General features: G+C 45.8%; 1 protein-coding gene across 1 annotated transcript; it reads left to right on the top strand.

Annotated features, from left to right (window-relative positions):
* Nucleotides 1-13,931: 13,931 nt before the first annotated feature.
* On the top strand, nucleotides 13,932-14,270 carry LOC131483911 (large ribosomal subunit protein uL23-like). The gene has a single exon (XM_058682265.1). It carries the CDS (start codon nucleotides 13,932-13,934, stop codon nucleotides 14,268-14,270), a length of 339 nt encoding a protein of 112 aa, XP_058538248.1.
* The last annotated feature ends 5,341 nt before the right edge of the window (nucleotides 14,271-19,611 follow it).

Raw genomic sequence — 19,611 nt, forward strand, 5'->3', positions numbered from 1 at the left:
GGAGACGAGGAAAAGAATAAGCTCAGGCTCTCAGTTCCTTGGTTCTGCTCGTACTAAGATCCCAGGTGCTGCCATATGGCCCTTTTCTCCTAGCTTGCTCTCTCTCCAGGCTCTGGTGACCACTTCCTCCGCGTCCCTTGGGCCTTCAGACGGTAATGGAGTACCCACTTCTCCTCACCCGACAGACTGCACTACACCTTTTGGTTTCTCTACCCTCTTTCCACGTCTTGAAAAGCAGTGACTTCGTTAAACTTCCCTTCATGTCAGTTTGTCATTGTTTCCAGCGGGGGCCTCGCGACTGCAGTCCTCTTTCGTGGAGACTTTGGGTTCATTATTCGTTCGTTTCTTTGGCAGATGGCAGATGAGGCCTGCAGTGTGCCAGGCGCTGTGCTAGGCGCAGGGATACACTGGTGAGCAAGACAGAGCGGATCCCTGCCCGCATGAAGCGAAATGAGGGAGAGAAAACCGAGAAGTCAGTCAGTGACTAAACCGCATATCGTCCTGAGTACGAGGAAGGAAACAGGCAGGGGGCTGGCACCGAGAATAACAGCTACCCCTATCTTGTCAGGAAGGGCGGGGAAGTCCTCTCTGCAAAGACCAGAAGAACGAAGTAGGTGGCAAGCCGGAGAATTTTCCAGGCGGACGGAATAGCGATCAGCGGGGCCTCGGGTGGGACAGAGCTTGGTGTGTTTGACGTGTTGTTTTGTTTTGTTTTCGCTAAACAGATGCTTGCATGGTGGATCTGTCCAGCGTGTGAGGCCCAGAGGGAAGGGGAGCGAGTGTCCACACGTGTCACGTGGCCGTCAGGAACAGGTTGTGAGTGGCTTCGCGTGGCTTCCGTGCTTTACCGGGTACCAGGAGGCTCCAGGCCACCTCCTCCCCGGCCTCCTCCGCACGCTCTCCCTCCTCCGCGGGGAGTCCTGTCCTACTGGGACTCGGCCACCAGAGGCCCGTGCGGCTCTTGGCCTCGTGAAGTCCATGTGGTCCACGCCCCTGCCCACGTGCCAGTGCTCCAGATGCACGGGAACGGCTCCTGGATGCCCGCGCTATTGCTCATGAAGGTGGGGGACATTTTTAGCCCCCAGGGGCAGGATGTCACAGACAGTTGTTTTCACTTTACTGGGGACTCACTCAGCAAAATAGCTGCTGTTCCTGTTTTGGATGTTAAGCATCTGCTCATCTACCTCCCTCACGGGCATGTGGCCCCTGACACAAAGGCCACGGTCAGGCGGCAGCCAGGGGGCCGGGGTCATAGGCAGCCATCACGCTCCTGGTGGCAAACATGTGCTGGGTGAGTTGGGGCGCATCAGGGCCTGGTACTGTTGGCCACCCTGGGCTGGTGAGAAATGGCAGCGGCTCCTGGGGCGGTCCTGCTCGGGGGAGTTAGGGTGGGTGGGGGCCAGGTCACAGAGGGCCGCCAGCTCTGGGGAGAAGAGCCCTTGGTTTACCTTTTCTGCACCCACCTGCCACCACCCCATCTCGGAGACCTAACTGGGTCCCTCCAGCCCAGACTCCCTTCCAAGCTCTGTTCACCCCCACCCGGATCATCGTGTGTGAGTCACGGATGGATCAGAAGGAAACTTTTCTTCTTTTCTCCTTGGCCACAGCTCCTCCCACAAATGCTGTATCTTCTGTGTCTGACTTGTGTCACCCACCCCTGCACTGCCGCCTTTGAACCTGTATCAGACTCCCCTCTGCTTCCCTCCTCCCGTCTGGGGACTCCTGGCAGGCCTTGCCGGCCATGGTCCTTCTCAGCGAGCCTCTCTGTACTTAAGCATGACGGCTCTCCATCCTTTCCACATAAAATTAAAATTCCTTAACCCTGCACGTAGTGCACAATGACCTTGCCTTGGCACTTCTCCAGGCTTGTTTCCTAACACCCTCCCCCTCGTGCCCTTCCCATTCCAGCGAGACTCATGGCAACCAGCTCTGTGCATGCTTTCTCTTGTGTCCTGCCTTGACCAAGACTCATTTCTCTGCGCTGAATGTCCTTCCCACCCGCCAGCCCCTCCTCTGCCTGGTTAACCACCACGCATTTGGGTTCTTAGGAAACCGCTCAAGCGTCAACTTCTCTAGGAAGGGTCCCTGCCACCTTCTGTCTCTCCTCTGTGGCTTGTGTTCTTTGTGCTGTGTGACAAAGAGTGGTCCACCCATCCGTTACCCTGAACTGTGAGTCCCTTAGAGGAAGGCTGCGCCTTTCATTTCTGTTTCCCCTGAATGTACTACTGTGTGTTCTGGGAATTCATTAAGAAATGAATGTCTCCGTACTAAGGGAGAAAAGCAAGGGTAAGGAGTAGAAACACAGGAAGTGGCATGAAAGCGGGGAAAAGAGAGAACAGAAAAATCAAGCAAGGGCCTAAAAAAAATTAACTGCAAAGAAATGGTGAAAGAGGAAAGAGGGCTGTAAATGCACTGTGAAGGCTAGAGGCACAGGCTGCAGGGATGGAGATGTGAGACGGGAAAGACTGAGCATGGTCATGTATTCGGTCACGGGAATTGGAATGAATCAGTTGGAGAAGACCTTCGCGGGGTTAGTGAAGATGGGATCTCCATTCCACATGCATGAAAGGAAACAAGAAAGATCTGTTTCCTTTAAATGTACCAACTACTATGGAAAGCCGAGGAGCTAGGATCACATTGAGTTATGTAATCAGCCTTGTATGGTGAGAGCGCTTATAAACGAAAGGGCAATAGAGACATCTGCAGGAATAAATAACGTAGAGAGGAGCGAGCTCCATCGCAGTGCCTTCCCCGTGACTCGAGAATGTTTTGACCTCCTTGTTTTGGTGGCTTTCACTCCCACCTCCAGTGAAACTGGAAGCTGGAAGCAGCCAAGCCTACATTGAACAGGTGTGAGTTCCTGATTTTCATGGCGACGGTTCCTTCCCAAAGATCAATTTCTTATGAGCCTTATTTGGAATTTCTGGTCATTTCTGACATGAAAGCTACACTCAGAAGGAATCTAACTCTGTGAGAAGGAATTAATACAGCAGAGACACTGAAGCACCAAAGAAAGAAGGAAGGAACATGTAGTCACTGAACGCCCGTGAAGCCACAGGTACCACGCGAGATGCTCCTCTGTTTTTCTACTTGGTGTCTTTCCTTTGCCAGATTGTTTCCAGATCGAGGCCATCTTTGGGAGATGCTTTAATGATTCAAGAAAACACACCCACGATCTCAGGCTTTCCTTCGCAGTGGGAGTAAAGTGTGCGGCATAGGGATGGGGCTGGTTCCGGGCAAATCTGTGATGTGGGCAGAAGGCTTGCTCCTAGTGAGACACCGCCTGCCCCTTCTATCTGATCTGTGTCCCCACAGCCTTCCCTGCTTTTTGGTACCACGTGGTAGACTTATTCATAGTAAAGTACCAGGGAGTGAGTGTGATCTATTTTCCGAGAGTATTTATAATTCGAATGAAAATTGGAGAGAGGGCAATGCTTGACGAAGGAGAACAAATGACAGGTAGCAAAATTGCAGGCATTGTAAGGAAGACTGTCCTGTAGGAAGGACAGAGGAATAATTATCCTTCTCAAGCCCTTCGCAGCACACTAGGTTGGCAACCGTACCCCCACGCATCTGCAAGTTCGGTCCACGCTGAAGGAGGTGTTGGGGGGGGGGTCTCAGATCTCCACCGGGCACCTATAGGATTCTAGGCAACTCTAGGCTTCCATCGGGGTCCAGGACTCTGCTGGGTCCATGCCGCTGCCCAGAGTTCTGTGGCTTTCCCCTGTCTTCGTCTTCCTCACTGGTCTATGTCTTCAAGTTTCCCTAAAATGTTAAATATTGAGCTTGGGTGTACCTTGGAAATAGTTTGTTTGATTAGCCAAGCACATAAAAAGGTCCCTGAAGCAGCTGAACTCTGAGTGGCTCTGCTACGCCAAGACTTGCAAGCACATCGATGCCCTGTTGCTCTGGACGACTGATCTGCTTGCATTTTTATGAAGTTGCAGGTTTGTAAGTACACGAGCTTCTGGATTTGTACCAAATTTCATTCAAAGCCTTACTGCTCGCAAAGCTGAAATTCCGTTTCAAAAGGAGAGTAGGGGAGAAAGAGTGAGAGCCACTCCCCTGGCCACTTGATGGGAACCAGTTGGTCAGTCAAGGCCCACAGCCAGGTCTCAGTGGAGGGCACCGGGGACACTTCTGGAAGAGGTGTCTAGGGGAATCACTCTAGCGTGCTGTCCTGTTTGCAGGGCCCGAGAGAGAAATTCCCCTGGACTTCACTGACCACTGTTTACCTTGTCGAGTATACTACCGGTAACTTGCCCTCACCACTTCCTTCCCACGCCTTTTCTTTCTTTCCCTGCCCATCTAGAAACATGATAGCATTGGCATCTAAGTCTTTGGAGAAATGAGTTTTCCTAGTCTGAAAAACAGTGTTGATTCTAAACTGCTGCATTTAGAATTAGCTAGTCAGGACTAATAGCGGGATTCAGAACTAAAGAGAACGCTTTAGCACCATTTTTTTTTTTTTAATTTTTTTTTCAACGTTTTTATCTATTTTTGGGACAGAGAGAGACAGAGCATGAACGGGGGAGGGGCAGAGAGAGAGGGAGACACAGAATCGGAAACAGGCTCCAGGCTCCGAGCCATCAGCCCAGAGCCTGACGCGGGGCTCGAACTCACGGACCGCGAGATCGTGACCTGGCTGAAGTCGGACGCTTAACCGACTGCGCCACCCAGGCGCCCCTTTAGCACCATTTTGAAAAAAGTCTAAGGCTACAAAACCCTTGAAAAGCAAATAAGGGGGAAAAGATCACTGACTTTCAAAGCAAAAAAGAGACCTTAGGAAGGATTTAGTAGAATTCTGTTAATTCAGAGCTGCTGGGACAATCTTCCAAGATGGTCTAAAAGACCATCAGCTGCCAGGAGTCAAAACCAGAATGAAGGCTTAGGTTTTTCTGACTGGTTCTGTCCTATTTGTACAGCCACATGGTCCAAAAGACACTGAAGAGAAGCCTCTTATGTCATAGTTTACAATGGGAGGATGAGGCCGGATGGATTCAAATTATAGATATTTTTGAAAGTGAGATATAAGAAATGTAATTGGATCAGTGATAGGAAAACCACAAAGCTTTCAGCCTGGTGAGTTTTTCTTAAAAAATTTAATAGAATCTTCAATGGAAGCCCATTTGGCTGGAGAGATTCTTAGGGGACAAACCCTGTCATCCAAGGGTGTTGCGTGCAGTATCCACCATCAGAACTTGGACTTGTGAGCTCTGGAAGAGAAGTAGGCGTTTGCTTCTCGGCCTTTTGGCTAAGATCAAGCAAGGTGTGGTGTCCCCACCTCAGACACTCCGATGTCCAAATACAGACTTTTTGAAAGACAGTACTCTGGTTGAATCTGAATAAAATGATGCAATCGGAAGACAATGTTGTATACAGCAAAGGATTGTGAACTTTGGAATCGGACAAACACGGATCCGTAACTTACACCAGTGTGAACCCGAATGGTCTGACTCCCCAGGTCCTTACCTGAAAAGGTGATGTTAAGAGTATTTACCCCATGCATGTGAAGATCAGGTGAGATGATGCGTACAAAGTAACTGAGACACAGTACATGTCAAGGTGAGATCATTCGCCAACCTTTTAACATCTTAAGGCGTAGAAGCCATCAAGGGAGAGACTGAATGAAGGAGACAATTGAAAACACCTTCTTTCTGGAATGCAAGCCAATACTGAGTGCTGAAAGGAGTTGAAATAAGACAAGCACGAACAGAGTCCGGGGAGATAACACAATTTTTAGGGTAGTTTCCCTTAATTTGTTATTGCCTTTGATAGAGACCAGTCTCGGCTATGTTCTAATTGAGACCACGTTAGATTTGATTCGATACGGGGGGGTGCGACCAGGCTTGCTTTCAAGATGGGAAAAAAAAGTTGGCCTTTCTACTCTTCATTGGTAGAAGCTATAATTCTGCTCGTCATGATAAGAGAATGCTAATGACGAGAAGTTTGACAAAGCTTTCAAAGCCAGGTATCCAATAGTGATCCTTATGCACGTGAAATCCATGGACTGAGTTCATGAAAGTGCTCCCAACAGATATTGTAGCTTAAGGAAGTGTTGAGATCTCAAAGGATCTGTTCATCAAAGGAAGCAAAGGCGGAGGAGGGAGTAAAGAAAAGAAAGGAAGAAGGAAAAGAAATAAGCAAACAAGGAAAGAAGGAAGATCTGTGTAATTTGCGCATATAGAGAGTTAACGGAGGGGTCAAATGGGAACCAAATGGAAGAAAAGACCCAGAGGGAGAGAAAAGGGACATGGGAGCGCAGAATAGGAAGGCTTTCTTCTGGAACAACTGCAGCCTGGAATTATCAAGGAGTCTTTGAAGCTAGAAATGGACTGCTGAGGGAGTCTGCGTGTTTCTGATACATTGCCCTAAGTACTGCGTAATGTCGTGTTTTTCATACTGCAGGGTTGTCTTAGTCGGCCAGGGCAACTGTAGCAAAATACCATAGACGGGCTGGTTTAAACAGCAGAAATTTATTTTCTCGCTGTTTTGGAGGTTGGAGGCGAGGTCAGGGTGCCGGCAGGGGTTGGTAGCTGGTGAGAGTTTTCTTCCTGACTTGCAGAAGTGTGCCTTCTCACCTTCTAGCTGTATGGTCACATGGCCTTTCCTATGTGTGTGTCTGTTGGGTGAGAGGTGGGGGAGAGATCTCTGCTTCTTGTAAGGCCAACAGTCCTATTGAATTCAGGCCCCACTCTGATGACCTCATTTAACCTTAATTACCACCCAAGTACCCTATGTCTGAATACAGTCACATTGGGGGTTAGGGCTTCGACATCTGAATTCTGGTGGTGGTGGTGGGGGACACAATTCAGTTCATTGCGTGAGTTATGAGGTCCATTTAGTGGTTTGCGATTCGTATTTGCAAAAATTTAAATTAAAAAAAGACAATAAGGTACACTGTAGATAAGGCAGCTAGGTACGGTTTTGTAGGTTGTGCACTGCACATTTTAAGAATGTCATTTGCATTTTAGTTCATGTGGATGACACCCCCTGTGTTTTTTGTGTATCACCCAAAGGTCATAAGGTGGTGGTCTGATAAAGAATGATAAATGTCATATGAAACTTTCATTTATATGCATGGGTATGAGTGTGTGTGTGAGTGCTGATGTGTGCTATAAATGTGTTTCTTCTTAGGAATCATAGTCAGAAAACTTTGAAACATGTTATGGTGATCACGTCATTTTTTGGTCGCCCAACGTTGGAAAACCCTTTCTGGTGTTGAGGAACAATTAGAATCCAAAACTACAAAATCCAAAATGGAAGAGAATATTCTATAGCCTCTCTTCCTGGAGTCCAGGGTATGATCTCATTAGCAAGGTTAGCACAAGTGGATGTTCTTACCTGAAACTTGGGATCTTGAGGGGTTGAAGCGGAGACTCAGGGCAGTTGGAGATTACTAGAGTGGCAGGATGCGGTTGAGTGGTGGGAGGATGGCCAGTCAAAGATGGAAAGTGACCAGGATCTGGTAGCAAAGGCCAATGGCAGAATTCTAAGCAGCCTGACCCTGTGGTTTGCTCAGCTGCCTGGCCTCCTTTGGCTGCTAGCTGTTTTCTGATGCTGAGAGCCATTCGCTATGTTTCCAATAAGTTTTGCATAAATTTACCGGAATCACTTTTCATCGTTTGCCACCAAGAACTGTGATCAAAACACACAGTTCTTTCCAGGGAGCTGAACTTTGGATGTGATTCACCCATTCCCTCAGCCTACATTTTCAAGCCATGGAAATAATGAAATGCAAATGAAGAAGCCAAGAAATCGATGAGAAGAGAACAATATATATTGCTTTCTTTTTTTTCCCCAAAGCGTTATTTAACAAGCATTGTTTTGGGAAGGAAAAAGAAAAGAAGGAAGCATTTCCTTTGAATTGCAGCACACGACCATAGAAATTGTGGCCAATGTGGTCAAAACCACTGTTCTCTGATTTTTCTGATACCCTATTTTTACTTCTACGAGTTAGCATACGAGTTAGTATGAAGCAGCCTTCCCCTGAGGCATTTACTCTTCATTTATGATACACAACAATCAAGACAATATGCAGAATATATCCCTACAGTCCTTCCAGAGAGCAGAAGTTTGTGCGCACTGAGCTGTGCTGATTTTTTTTTTCCTAAAGGAAAATATTATCATACCTTCCAATCAGGTTTTTTGATGTTGTTTTATTAAGACAGTGTGTAGAAAAAACAGCAGTTGATCAGACTTTTTCAACAAAGAGCTTATTATTTTCACACCTTTCAAGTAGGTATTCCAATGGGGCATAATATTATTCGGTTACCCTTTCAAGAGGGCTTGTGTTTATGTTTTTACCTGAGTAGAAAAACATGTCATTTCTCAGCCTTAGGAAGTGGTTTCAGCAGTTGGAAAGACCTCAGTCACCGAGTGTGATAAGGCACATGGGGGGCAGAACCGGAGGCTCTGACAATACTTACGCCAGGCCACCCACTGGTGGGAGGAACTCTCCAGAAATGACACACGTCAGTGGCAAGGGTAAAGCAATGTGAGAATTTGCATCACTCTGACCAAATGAATGACAAAGAGCCAGAGAACTCACACACAAATTAGTTTCTGTGCATCAAACCGTTTCTTATAAACCCGTTGGCTACCACAGTTTTTCACCTATGAAGTTGGGTGTCGAAACGCTCAGAAGTCGAGTGAGTTTCTAGTTGGTCACAACCTCTTTTTTTTTCTCTCTCTCTCATTCTTTGTATTTTTCTGCAGCATTTGAACCTTCTTCTTGTGCCCCAGCCTTTGTGACCAGTATGACGCTTTTGGGACACACAACTGGTGGGGGACTCTGTCCTCTCGCCATTTTTTTTTTCAATGTTTGTCTACTCCTGAGGCTGTTCTCTCTCCGTGGCTGAACTCCAGCCCTGAGAGTTCCATCTGGATGTCTGAATTGTGTGTGTGGTGGACCCAGAGGATCTTCCCATGCTTCCAGCGAACCCTCCAATGGTTCCCTTCTTCCCGGCCAGTTATTCTTTCTCTGTCTCCTTTGGCAGCTCCTCCAGCACTCAACCTTTCTATCACGGCACAACACAGGGCTCCACTCAGGGTTTCACTCCCAGCTTTCTTCCTTAAGCATTTCCCCTCTCCCACGGATTTTAATCACCACCACTCTGTAGGTCGATGACCTTCAAATCTGCATGTGTAGGCCAGATCTTTCGTTAAGCCCATGACCTGTGATTCCAATTGCTTACTTGACCTCTTGACTTAGATTCAGATACCTTCAACCCATCGTAACTAAAACTGAATTTATCTTTGGTCCCACATCTGCTGCTCCTCAGCATAGGCCTCGTGTGCTTTACCAGTAATTCACCGCCAATCCCCCCAGGGCCTCAAAGAAGACAACCGGCCATCATTTGGGACAGCCCCCTCTTCCTCACCCTCCCGGAATGTCCCTCCAACACATTCTCAGCACTCTTGACAGTGATTTTTTTTTTTTTAATGTTTAGGTTTTTTTTTTTTTTTTTTTTTTTGAGAGAGAGAGAGAGAGCGAGTAAGGGAGAGGCAGAGAGAGGGAGACACAGAGTCTGAGGCAGGCTCCAGGCTCTTAGCTATCAGCACAGAGCCAGACTTAGTGGTCTTAAACCCACTAACCATGAGATCATGACCTGAGCTGAAGTCGGACGCTTAACCAAGAACCCACCCAGGCGCCCCCCTCATTGGTGATCTTAAACAGTAATGTGAGACAGCCTCCCACAGAAATCTTTTCAAAAGTCTTCCCGTGGCTCCTAAGATAAGGTCCTGTGATAATGTGGCTGACAAGGCCCTGTGTGTCCCCACCTGTGTGTCCAGGGTCATCGTGTGCTGTTCTCCTCACTGCTCACCACACCCAGCCACGCCGACCTATTGTTCGCTCTATTTCGGACACAGCATAAGCTGTTGGTTCTGGATCCCAGGCCTCTCTCACCCACCTCGTCATGGCTGATCCTTCCCTCTCTTTTACGGTCTGCTTAGGGCCTTCCTCTTACTTCACACTGAGCTTCCCTGCAATGCATTCTTTTGTTTTGCAATGTATTATTTCTTTAATATTTATTTATTTATTTTTTTGGAGAGAGAGAGAGAGAGAGAGAGAGAGAGAGAGAGAGAGAGAGAATCCCAAGAATCCCAGGCTGTGAGCCCCAAGTTAGTGGGGCTAGCACAGGGCTCAATCTCATGAGCTATGAGATCATGGTCTGAGCCAAAATCAAGAGCCGGATGGTCAACTGACTGAGCCACCCAGGTGCCCCAGCAATGCATTTTTTTCATGGAAGTTATAGTTGGGCAGAGTTTAAGAGTTAAATTGTTCTTTATGCTTTTTAATGCAACAAACAAACAAACAAAAAAACCCCAGTCTCCTAAACTGCCCCCTTTCATTATCCGTTTTCCAGGGGCAACTACCTCCAACAATTCTGATTCTTTTGGTACTGTTCACCTCATTTCATTGTGTAACATACTTGTTGCTTCTTCATTTTCCTGTCGTAGGCATTAGCTATTGATTTCTTAATATTCAAGCTGAAGATTTAGTTCTCTTTCACAACTAATCCCTACCGCATTTTTGGAAATTTCCTGTCGCTCTGTTTTTCCAACGTAAGTTGTAACTTCAGGTAGATTACTGTGTGGTGCTTACATTCTTATTCTGTTCTGAGCTGTGTCATGCAGCCAACTAGGCTTTTACTCAGTGGAGGTAACTACTGCTTTTTGTCGGGTGGGAAAGAGGCTCATCGTCGATGTACTTATCATTGATTATTCCCAGATCTCTGTTTGTATTAACGTTGTTCACTGAAATAAAATATATTGAGTATTCTAATACTTTGATCTCTTTTTTTGAGAGAGAGAGAGAGAGTGAGCGTGAGAGACAGTGAGCCGGGTGGGGGAGAGAGGGAGAGAGAGAATCCTAAGCAGGCTCCATACCCAGTGCAGAGTCCAACTCGGGCCTCCAACTCAGGACCCTGAGATCATGACCTGAGCCTAAATCAAGAGTCAGGCGCTTAACTAACAGAGTCGCCCCGGCGCCCCAATTGTGTCTTCTTGAAGGCTCTTTTCCAGGAGTTTCTAACCTGTGTTCTGGATTTGGGTTGGTTTGGGTCCTCCAGGAAGTAGACATGAAAATGATATCTGAAGGGTGAGAGAATTTGGGGGGGAAAGTCCTGTGGAAAGATATAGGGTGAAAGCAGGAGAGGCAGGGAGAGCCTTCGGACCAGGATGTGGGGCTGATACGGGAAGGGGGAAGAAAGAGGGTCAACTGCAGTACAGCTCTGAGGAATTCTCCACATGGCTAGCTGAGAGCCTCACTGGAGGAATCGCATGTTGGACAGAAGTGCTGGGGTGTTGGCCGGGAACAGCCTGGTGACAGCATGACCAGGCACGGTAGCTGGAGGCTGTCCCTGACAGCTCCCTTTTCCAACAGGTGCTCTGCTGAAGGAATTGCTAAGGGGCTCACCCTTGTCATCCCAGACTGTTGATCTCGAGGTCCTCTGCTCAACTTGGAACCTTCTGCTCCACGGAGCCATGACATGAGGCTGGAGATCTTGGGAGTTCCTTTCACCATCAAGAGGCTTCCATGCCGCTTGCTGACCCACTGACTTTTTCATTTCATTAGAGTACTTTCGTCATTGCTTCTTGAGAGACAGTGCACGGGAAGCAAAGTTTTAAGAACCTGTATTTTGGAAAATGTCTTTATTCCATTCTTGTGCTTCATTGATAGTTGGCTGAGTACAGAAGCCTAGATAAGAGGTAATTTCCATTCAACGTGTTGCAAGTATTTTGTTCTATTTTATTCTAGCTTCTGGTGTGCTTCTTGACAATGTTAAAGTCATTCAGATTCCTGATCCTTGACTGCAGTATTCTGAAACTTCAGGGCAATGACCCTTAGCACATTATTCTGGAGTTCTAGACTCTTAATTTGGAAACTAATGTTCAGATTTAGGAAATTTATACACATAATTTCTTTAATGTTATTCTCGTATTCATTTTTTTCAGTTAGCTTTTTCTGGACTCTTAATTAGATCTTATAATTTGTGTGTGTGTGTGTGTGTGTGTATTTCCTTCTATTTTTCCTTTTTCATTTCTGGGATATTTCCTCAATTTTAACTTCAAAAATTTCCAGAGATTAAATTTTTTCTCTGATTATCTTTTAATTTTACTTAATTTTATTTTTCAATGTTTATTTATTTTGAGAGAGAGACAGACAGAGAGAGAGTGTAAGCAGGGGAGGAGCAGAGAGAGAGAGAGAGACAGAGTCAGAGACAGAGAGAATCCCAAGCAGGCTCCATGCTGTCAGCTCAGAGCCTGATGGAGGTCTTGATCTCATGAACCGTGAAATCATCACCTAAGCCGAAATCCAGAGTCGGATACTTAATTGGCTAAGCCACCCAGGCATCCCGATATTTTAACTTTAAAGCACATTGTTGTTCTCAGGAAAACCTCTTTGAAAACATTGTTCTTATTTCATGGAAAGAATATCTTGTCTTATTTTATTCTCAAGAAATTGATGATCGTTTCTTTTTAAAGTTTTCTTCTCTTTTTTTCTTACTTCCCCCCCCCCCCAACATTTTTATTGTTGATTAATTTTGCTTTGACTTTTCTTCTTCCTATGCAAAGGTTTCTCCAAATGTCTGCTGCTCCTTGGCTATCCATTCATAGTTAACAATCCAGAGCTCAGAGCTGATTAATGGTGCTGGACATAGGGGCCTGATTTCTACCTGTGGGGTGCACTTTAGCATGATCTGGACATGCTGTTTCATCGGGAAAAAGTCACTATTAGTATCAGTATTTGTGTCTCTAGATCTTTCCTTTTGAAGTGGATTCTGCATTGTCTGGTCTGCTGGTGGGTGATTTAAGTCTGGCTGTCAGCCTCTGGGAGCCGAGTGTGGAGGGTGCTCAGGGTCTCAACTTTCAGTATGTCTTCACTTAATCCTTCTTTTCTTGAAACCTAAGCATCACCTTAAATTATGCTTGGTCTCCCCCAGCCCAGATGCCCTCTGTTCTACTCTGTCCAGAGAATAAACCTTGCACCAGGGAAAGGAGGGACAGTCTCTTAGGGGCAGAGAGAGAGGGAGACACAAAATCCAAAGCATGTTCCAGGCTCCTATCTGTCAGCACAGAGCCCGACAGGGGGGCTCGACCTCACGAGCTATGAGGTCATGACTGGAGCTGAAGTCGGGCGCTCAACCGACTGAGCCACCCAGGCGCCCCTCTACATTAATTTTTTTTTTTTTTTTAATGCGTGTAGGTTTTATTTTCTATCAGGTTCACTTCGTAACAGTAAAGGAGGCATTTGGTGGAAGGTGGAGAACTACTGAATTATAGTAAGTAGAATGTGCTATATTTACTATCTGTGCTCTGCCACTGAATGATTACTCCTCATGATAAGCGTTGCTGAACACACAGGTAATTCAGCAGATAATTCTTCGTGACAGTTTAATCCGCAGCCTGGAATCCTTCTTAATGGCTGTGAAAAAGCAAAAGTTCCATACTTCATCGTATGCTGTCTGTTCTTGTTTTTATTTGTAAGTGTATATGGGACCAATGTCAGTATCAGATTCTATGTGCATGATGTTAAGTTACCCAAATGCATAAAGTACACAAACTCAGTGTAAGTGTGTAGCCATCTACATTTTGGTTAAGAGCCAGGTTTTATAAAGGGATAGATGTGGCTTCAGAAATTGACTGAACTCTCTGAGCCAACTTGGATCATCAGACTCTTACATGGAAAATGAAGATACCAGGTCATCCACTCATTCCCTTGTTTGGAGATTTAAGGAGATGTGGTTGGAAAATTCATTCTGGTTCCTTTGGAACAGAGAAGCGCATCTGGTATATGTATTTTTGTTTAGTCACTAGAGCTCTGTTCTTCAAAACAAACAAGATCTAGATTGTTACTGAAGAGTGCATTTAAAAAATAAATTTGTGGTCAGCAGCGTTTAAACTTCAGGATACCTTTCGCAAAGATGACGCCGAAGGCAAAGAAGGAAGCCCCTACCCCTCCCAAAGCTGAAGCCAAAGCAAAGGCTTTGAAGGCCAAGAAAGTGGTGCTGAAAGGCATCCACAGTCACAAAAAAGGAAGAGCAGCCTATCACCTACATTCTGATGGCCATTCTGATGGCCATTCTGATGGCGTCTCCAAAGGCAGCCCAAATATCCTTAAAAGAGTGCCTCCAGAGAAACAAGTTGCCTGTGCCATCGTCGAGTTCTCTGTGACCACCGAGTCAGCCCTGAAGAAAATAGAAGACAACAACACACTTGTATCCATTGCCAATGCCAAGGCCAGCAAACACCTGATCAGATAGGCTGTGCAGAAGCTCTATGACATTGACGTGGCCAAGGTCAACACCCGGGTCGGGCCCAACGGAGAGAAGAAGGCATACGTTCGGCTGAGTCCCGACTATGACACTTTGGATTCCGCCAACAAAATTGGCTTCATTGAGATGGAGTCCAGCTGGCTAAATCTAAATATACATTTTTTTTCCACCATAAAAAAAAAAAAAATCAACTTCAGGATAGAGCCTAAACTCCAAATACTCATTAAATATTTATTGGTCCTTCATGTATCCATGAGGCAAGAGGTCCCCAGCTGGTTCCACAGCTCAGGAATGAGCAAGTTTGCTAAGCTCAGGTGAGGGGGGAAAAAATGTCTAATTAGAACCTATGGGATAACAGTAACCACAAAACTGAATTGAGGCTGTTAGTTTTTGGGGGGCAGGAATGAGGTTGGGATGGTTTGGTCATTTCATTTTAAGAAACCAGCAGGAAATGACCACTAAGGACTGGAAGCAAAAATCAATGATGCAAACAAGGTCATGCCACTCATAAACAAGATTCATTATCAGTGTAGACTTTCCGGCAATGTCTTTTGCTTTGATCACCCCGTCCACCTCATGGTCTCTTCCTGGAAGATACATACCATAACTTAGACCCTTCTCATAGGAGACACGATGTCCTATCTGCCTCATTGGAATTGGTAATTTTACTGTCACCTTAAAACTATCTTCATGTAAGCAGATTTTTCTGGCTTGTATCTGGGGGAAAATTAGGTCAAAATAAAAAAAAAATTAAAAATCACAGCCAAAGATACTTACCAAGTGGACTGACTATTTAGCTCTTATTTGAAAAAATAACTAAGACTTTTCAAAGGGCTCTTTTTGGTTAAATCTGCAAGATAGGAATTCGTTCACTAGAACATACTAAACCCTAAATTGCTTGAAAATGTGCGCATGGTTGACGTTTGACCGTTTGGAAATATATTTTAAGTATTCCATGCAAAAGTAATTCAAGGCAACACGTCTCAAGTACATCAGTGAAGCAAACATTTTTTTCCTTTGGGTCCACTGAACAATTAACGCACGCATTGTTTTTTGGTGTGCAGAAAGAGCACTCTGTTGAAAGAGTAGCTTGAATGTTTGGGTCAAGAGGCCTCATGGTAGAAGATTCTGATGGGTGGTTTTGTGAGCTCGCGGGAGTGGAGGAGGCAGGAAACACCGGCAGGCTTCTCCTCGTATTCCCTGCCCGCAAGCAGAATAGTGGATGAGGTTTCACAGAATGACGACAGTGCATGTTTCCCTGAAACTACAGGAAATGCCATTTCAGTGCTTGTATTTTTTTTTTTTTTCCCTGTGGCCTCTTGAGTTTCCTTTATCTAATGCATTTTTTTCTTCCCTCTTGAGGCTGCTTCTCAGACAGGCTTTGTCCGTGTGGCTTGGTGTAATGTCTAACTTCCCAATCAACCCATTCCTCCCAGGGGAGGGACCAGGCCGTGGGGCTTGGGGGGTGGGGGGCAGAGCCACGCTGGAGATGAGTGGTTTTCAGTAATGCAGAATTTCCTGTGGGGGCTCTCATTTTCGCTAGAGCACATCTCGTCTTTTCAGACTTCAGCGTGTTACCACAGTCTGATTGCTGGTGTAGTCAGCCACAAGATGAGGCCTTCAGATAGATACTCACAAATAATTTGTAGTGAGTTCAGGAGTTGATACTCTGTTTGCCCTCCTTTGGGGAACACTGCTCACTGTTCACTATTCTGTTCAGTAGATCGTTGTTGGTAGCGAAGGAGGCACGTCACTTACATTTGTACAATGCTTTTTGCTTTTCCAGGCTTTACTTTTGCTGACAGCAACACATGACCTATATATTGGAAGGGGAGTTGCCCTTGAAGTCAGAGTTTGAGACCGCTTACCAGCAAAACTTAGAGAGCTTGAGCTGGCTGTTCAGAACTTTATTACCTCATAAGATACACACTGTAATAGTTCTCAGGGGCCATCTGGAAGTTTGAAGGGCTTTTAACGGGGGCGCCGGGATGGCTTAGTCGGTTAAGCGTCCAGCTTTGGCTCAGGTCATGATCTCATGGGTCATGAGTTCGAGCCCCGGATTGGATTCTGTGCTGACAGCTCAGAGCCTAGAGCCTGCTTCAGATCCTGTGTCTCCCTCTCTCTCTGCCCCTCCCCCGCTCATGCATCCTCTCTGTCTCTCTGTCTCTCTCTCTCTCAAAAATAAACATTAAAAAAATAAATGGCTTTGTACATTGCAAAACACTATTTATGTATAAGTGTTTATTGTGAACATAGTAGGTGCTTAGAAATATTGGTTGACTGTATTATGCAAGCTAGCAGCTACTCTCCACATTCACTATTTATTTTTTTAAATGTTTTATTTATTTTTGAGAGAGAGAGAGAGAGCGGAGCAGGGGTAGAGAGAGAGGGAGACACAGAATCTGAAGGAGGTTCAGGGCTCCGAGCTGTCGGCACAGAGCCCCACGCGGGGCTTGAACTCATGAACTGCGAGATCATGACACGAGCCGTCGTCAGAAGCTCGACCGACTGAGCCACCCAGGCGCCCCTCAGTATTTTTTATTAAAGAGTCGCTTGTAATTAGATGAGGGCTCTGAGTTTAAATAATTTATCTGCTGGTCTGAGCTGGAGCTTCCCGGGTTTAACCTCTGGCTCTGTCACTTACTATCCCTGTGACCTGGGACAGGTTGCAGCCAGGTCTGTAAGAGGGTGTGGTAACAGATGGGGGATAAGTTTTGGTAGGGCTTTTTCAACTTGTGAAGCACAAGTATAAAAACCCCACTGAATTTACCGATAAAATGATATATGCTGGATTTACTTTGAAAGAACCCAGAGGATGGGGTGGGCAGCAGGTGGGGGAAGAGATAAAGCCAGACCGTCCATGGATTCAAAACGGCCAAAGCTGAGGGATCAGTACAGGCAGTTTGTGTTCTTATTCCCTCTGATTCCATAGCACTTAAAACTGTCCCGTAACAAGATGTTAATACCAAGAAACCAAAGATTCCCTCAAAGTAATGTGGAATGGAGCAATTTGGAAATTAGCTTCTGAAATCCCAGTTGGGGTGTTGGCAACTTTTCTTGTTTTGTTTTGTTTTAAAGGAAAAAGCCCCTCGGTTCCTTGAGATAAGTGGGTGAATTATCAGCATGAAGGTTCTCAAGAGTAGCTGTGGTCTGACTCACCCCACACCCGCCTCCCCCCCGTGCCGCAGTGACTTTTCTTTCTAGTGGACAGGGTATTCCCCTGCCCCACACTGGCCTATGGTGACTCATATACCAAATCAGAGTTTCACATCGAACTGTTATGGGCATTGATTATCAAAGCTGGAACCCAGAGGCCCCGGTTGAAATGAGGATCGGCTATCGAATACCCCTGGTTAAAGGTCAGAAGTTTCCTCCAGAAAAGATTCCTCTTCATCTGGAAGCCTCGGCATGACATCACCTTAGATAGGAACTCTCTAAAAAGGGGCCGTTTCCTAAAAGTACACTCAGCTTTTTTGTGACACTCATTTTGGGGATGAAATCAGCCTACACCATAAATTGACTTGTTTACTTAGATTCGAGAAATGCCGGGGCAGCAGGGAATTCATCATAACCTTTATCACTCGGACTGTCTGGCCAGCCGACTAGCGGTTTCACTTTGCGTCTGACTCCACAGCAATTTAGAAGGAGGGCAGACTTGCTGTCCTTCTTGCTCAAGGCCCGTTGATCAGATGTGAATTGGCCGCCACTTTCTCTTTCACAGAAGCTAAAGGCAGATTCAGAAGCCTTCCTCGCTCAGACCAGAGAGCCACCGCCTACCGATGGCAAGTGAGACGTGATCGCTTTATCTACCCCTGAGTGGGATGAAATTGATTTATCTACCCCTGGTTCAGTTTTCCTCCTGCTTTTCAAGGAAGGAGACCGAGGCTCAGGGAGGTCAAATAAACTCTCCTCCGGTGCTATACGTCATGGCTGGGTGGGCTTTGAGGCCACCTTCTCTCTGAGGTCAGGGAAACAATGTCTGTTCTGCATAGAATTGAAAGATAAAATCCAGCTAATGATAGAAATCAAGCCGCTGACAGAAATGTGTCTTGAGAATAGGAGCCAACCTTTCCTTACGTTTTTCATCCCTCGAGATAACTCTTCGGTAACTATGATGTCTCCATTTTGCACAGGAGAACGGGGGAGCGTCCAAGAGTTGGTGAATGGTGGGAAGGTAATTCAAACCACCTTTCTCTGTGCTCAAAGTTGTGCTTTTTCTGTTTCACTGGAGAAAATGAGTACACCCTGGGGATTGTAGAAGTTATTCTAAGGGGTGAAGGTGGAATAGCAAATAGATGGAAACGTGGACCATGTCCCTCATTTCCCAGCATTCTCTGCAGGTTATCCTCATATGCTCATACCTCGGAGAGAACTTTCTTCTCTCCCTCTACTCCTTAGAAATGTACTCAAAGCTTACCTCAAATGCCGCCAGTTTCTCCTGATCTTCCCAGTTATAATTAGTTACTTTTTTTCCCTGATGCAATTTTCTTCTATATTTTGTATTAGGGTTTGTTTTTATAAGTCTGACTTCTCTTCCGAGACTGTGAGCAGCTTGAGGCAAAGGATTGTGTCTAATAAGTCTTATTTTTTATTTCAAAATTATGAACTAATATATATGTAGAAAAAATCTAATACACATGTTATTAATGAGGTTGATATTATTTAAATATTTTTTTAACATTTAATTATTTTTGAGAGACAGAGAGAGGCAGAGTATGAGCGGGGGCGGGACAGAGAGAAGGGGAGACACAGAATTCGAAGCAGCCTGCAGGCTCTGAGCCATCAGCACAGAGCCCGATGCGGGACTCGAACTCACAAACCGCGAGATCATGACCCGAACCGAAGTCGGATGCTCAACCTATTGAGCCACCCAGGCGCCCCTAATGAGGTTGATATTATTAATGAGGCTCCTCTCTGACCCCAAGTCCTTCCCTCTACCAGCGCTATCTTCCTGAATTTCCTTGCTTCCTTCTAGATTTCATCATGTTTACGTCAAACTGTAAGCATTGTTTCTTTTGCTTGATTTTGAACTTTATAAAAACAAGGTCATACTGTATGTATTCTTCAGCGATTTGCTTTTAAAGCTTTGAGGATTCATTCATACTGACGTATCTGCACTTCGTTCATTTTCTTTTTTTTTTTTTTTTTTAATGTTTATTTATTTTTTTTTTGAGACAGAGAGAGACAGAGCATGAACGGGGGAGGGGCAGAGAGAGAGGGAGACACAGAATCGGAAGCAGGCTCCGGGCTCCGAGCCATCAGCCCAGAGCCCGACGCGGGGCTCGAATTCACGGACCGCGAGATCGTGACCTGGGCCGAAGTCGGACAC

Source organism: Neofelis nebulosa, chromosome 8 (genome assembly GCF_028018385.1).
Source record: "Neofelis nebulosa isolate mNeoNeb1 chromosome 8, mNeoNeb1.pri, whole genome shotgun sequence".
In the NCBI taxonomy this organism is placed as follows: Eukaryota; Metazoa; Chordata; class Mammalia; order Carnivora; family Felidae; genus Neofelis; species Neofelis nebulosa.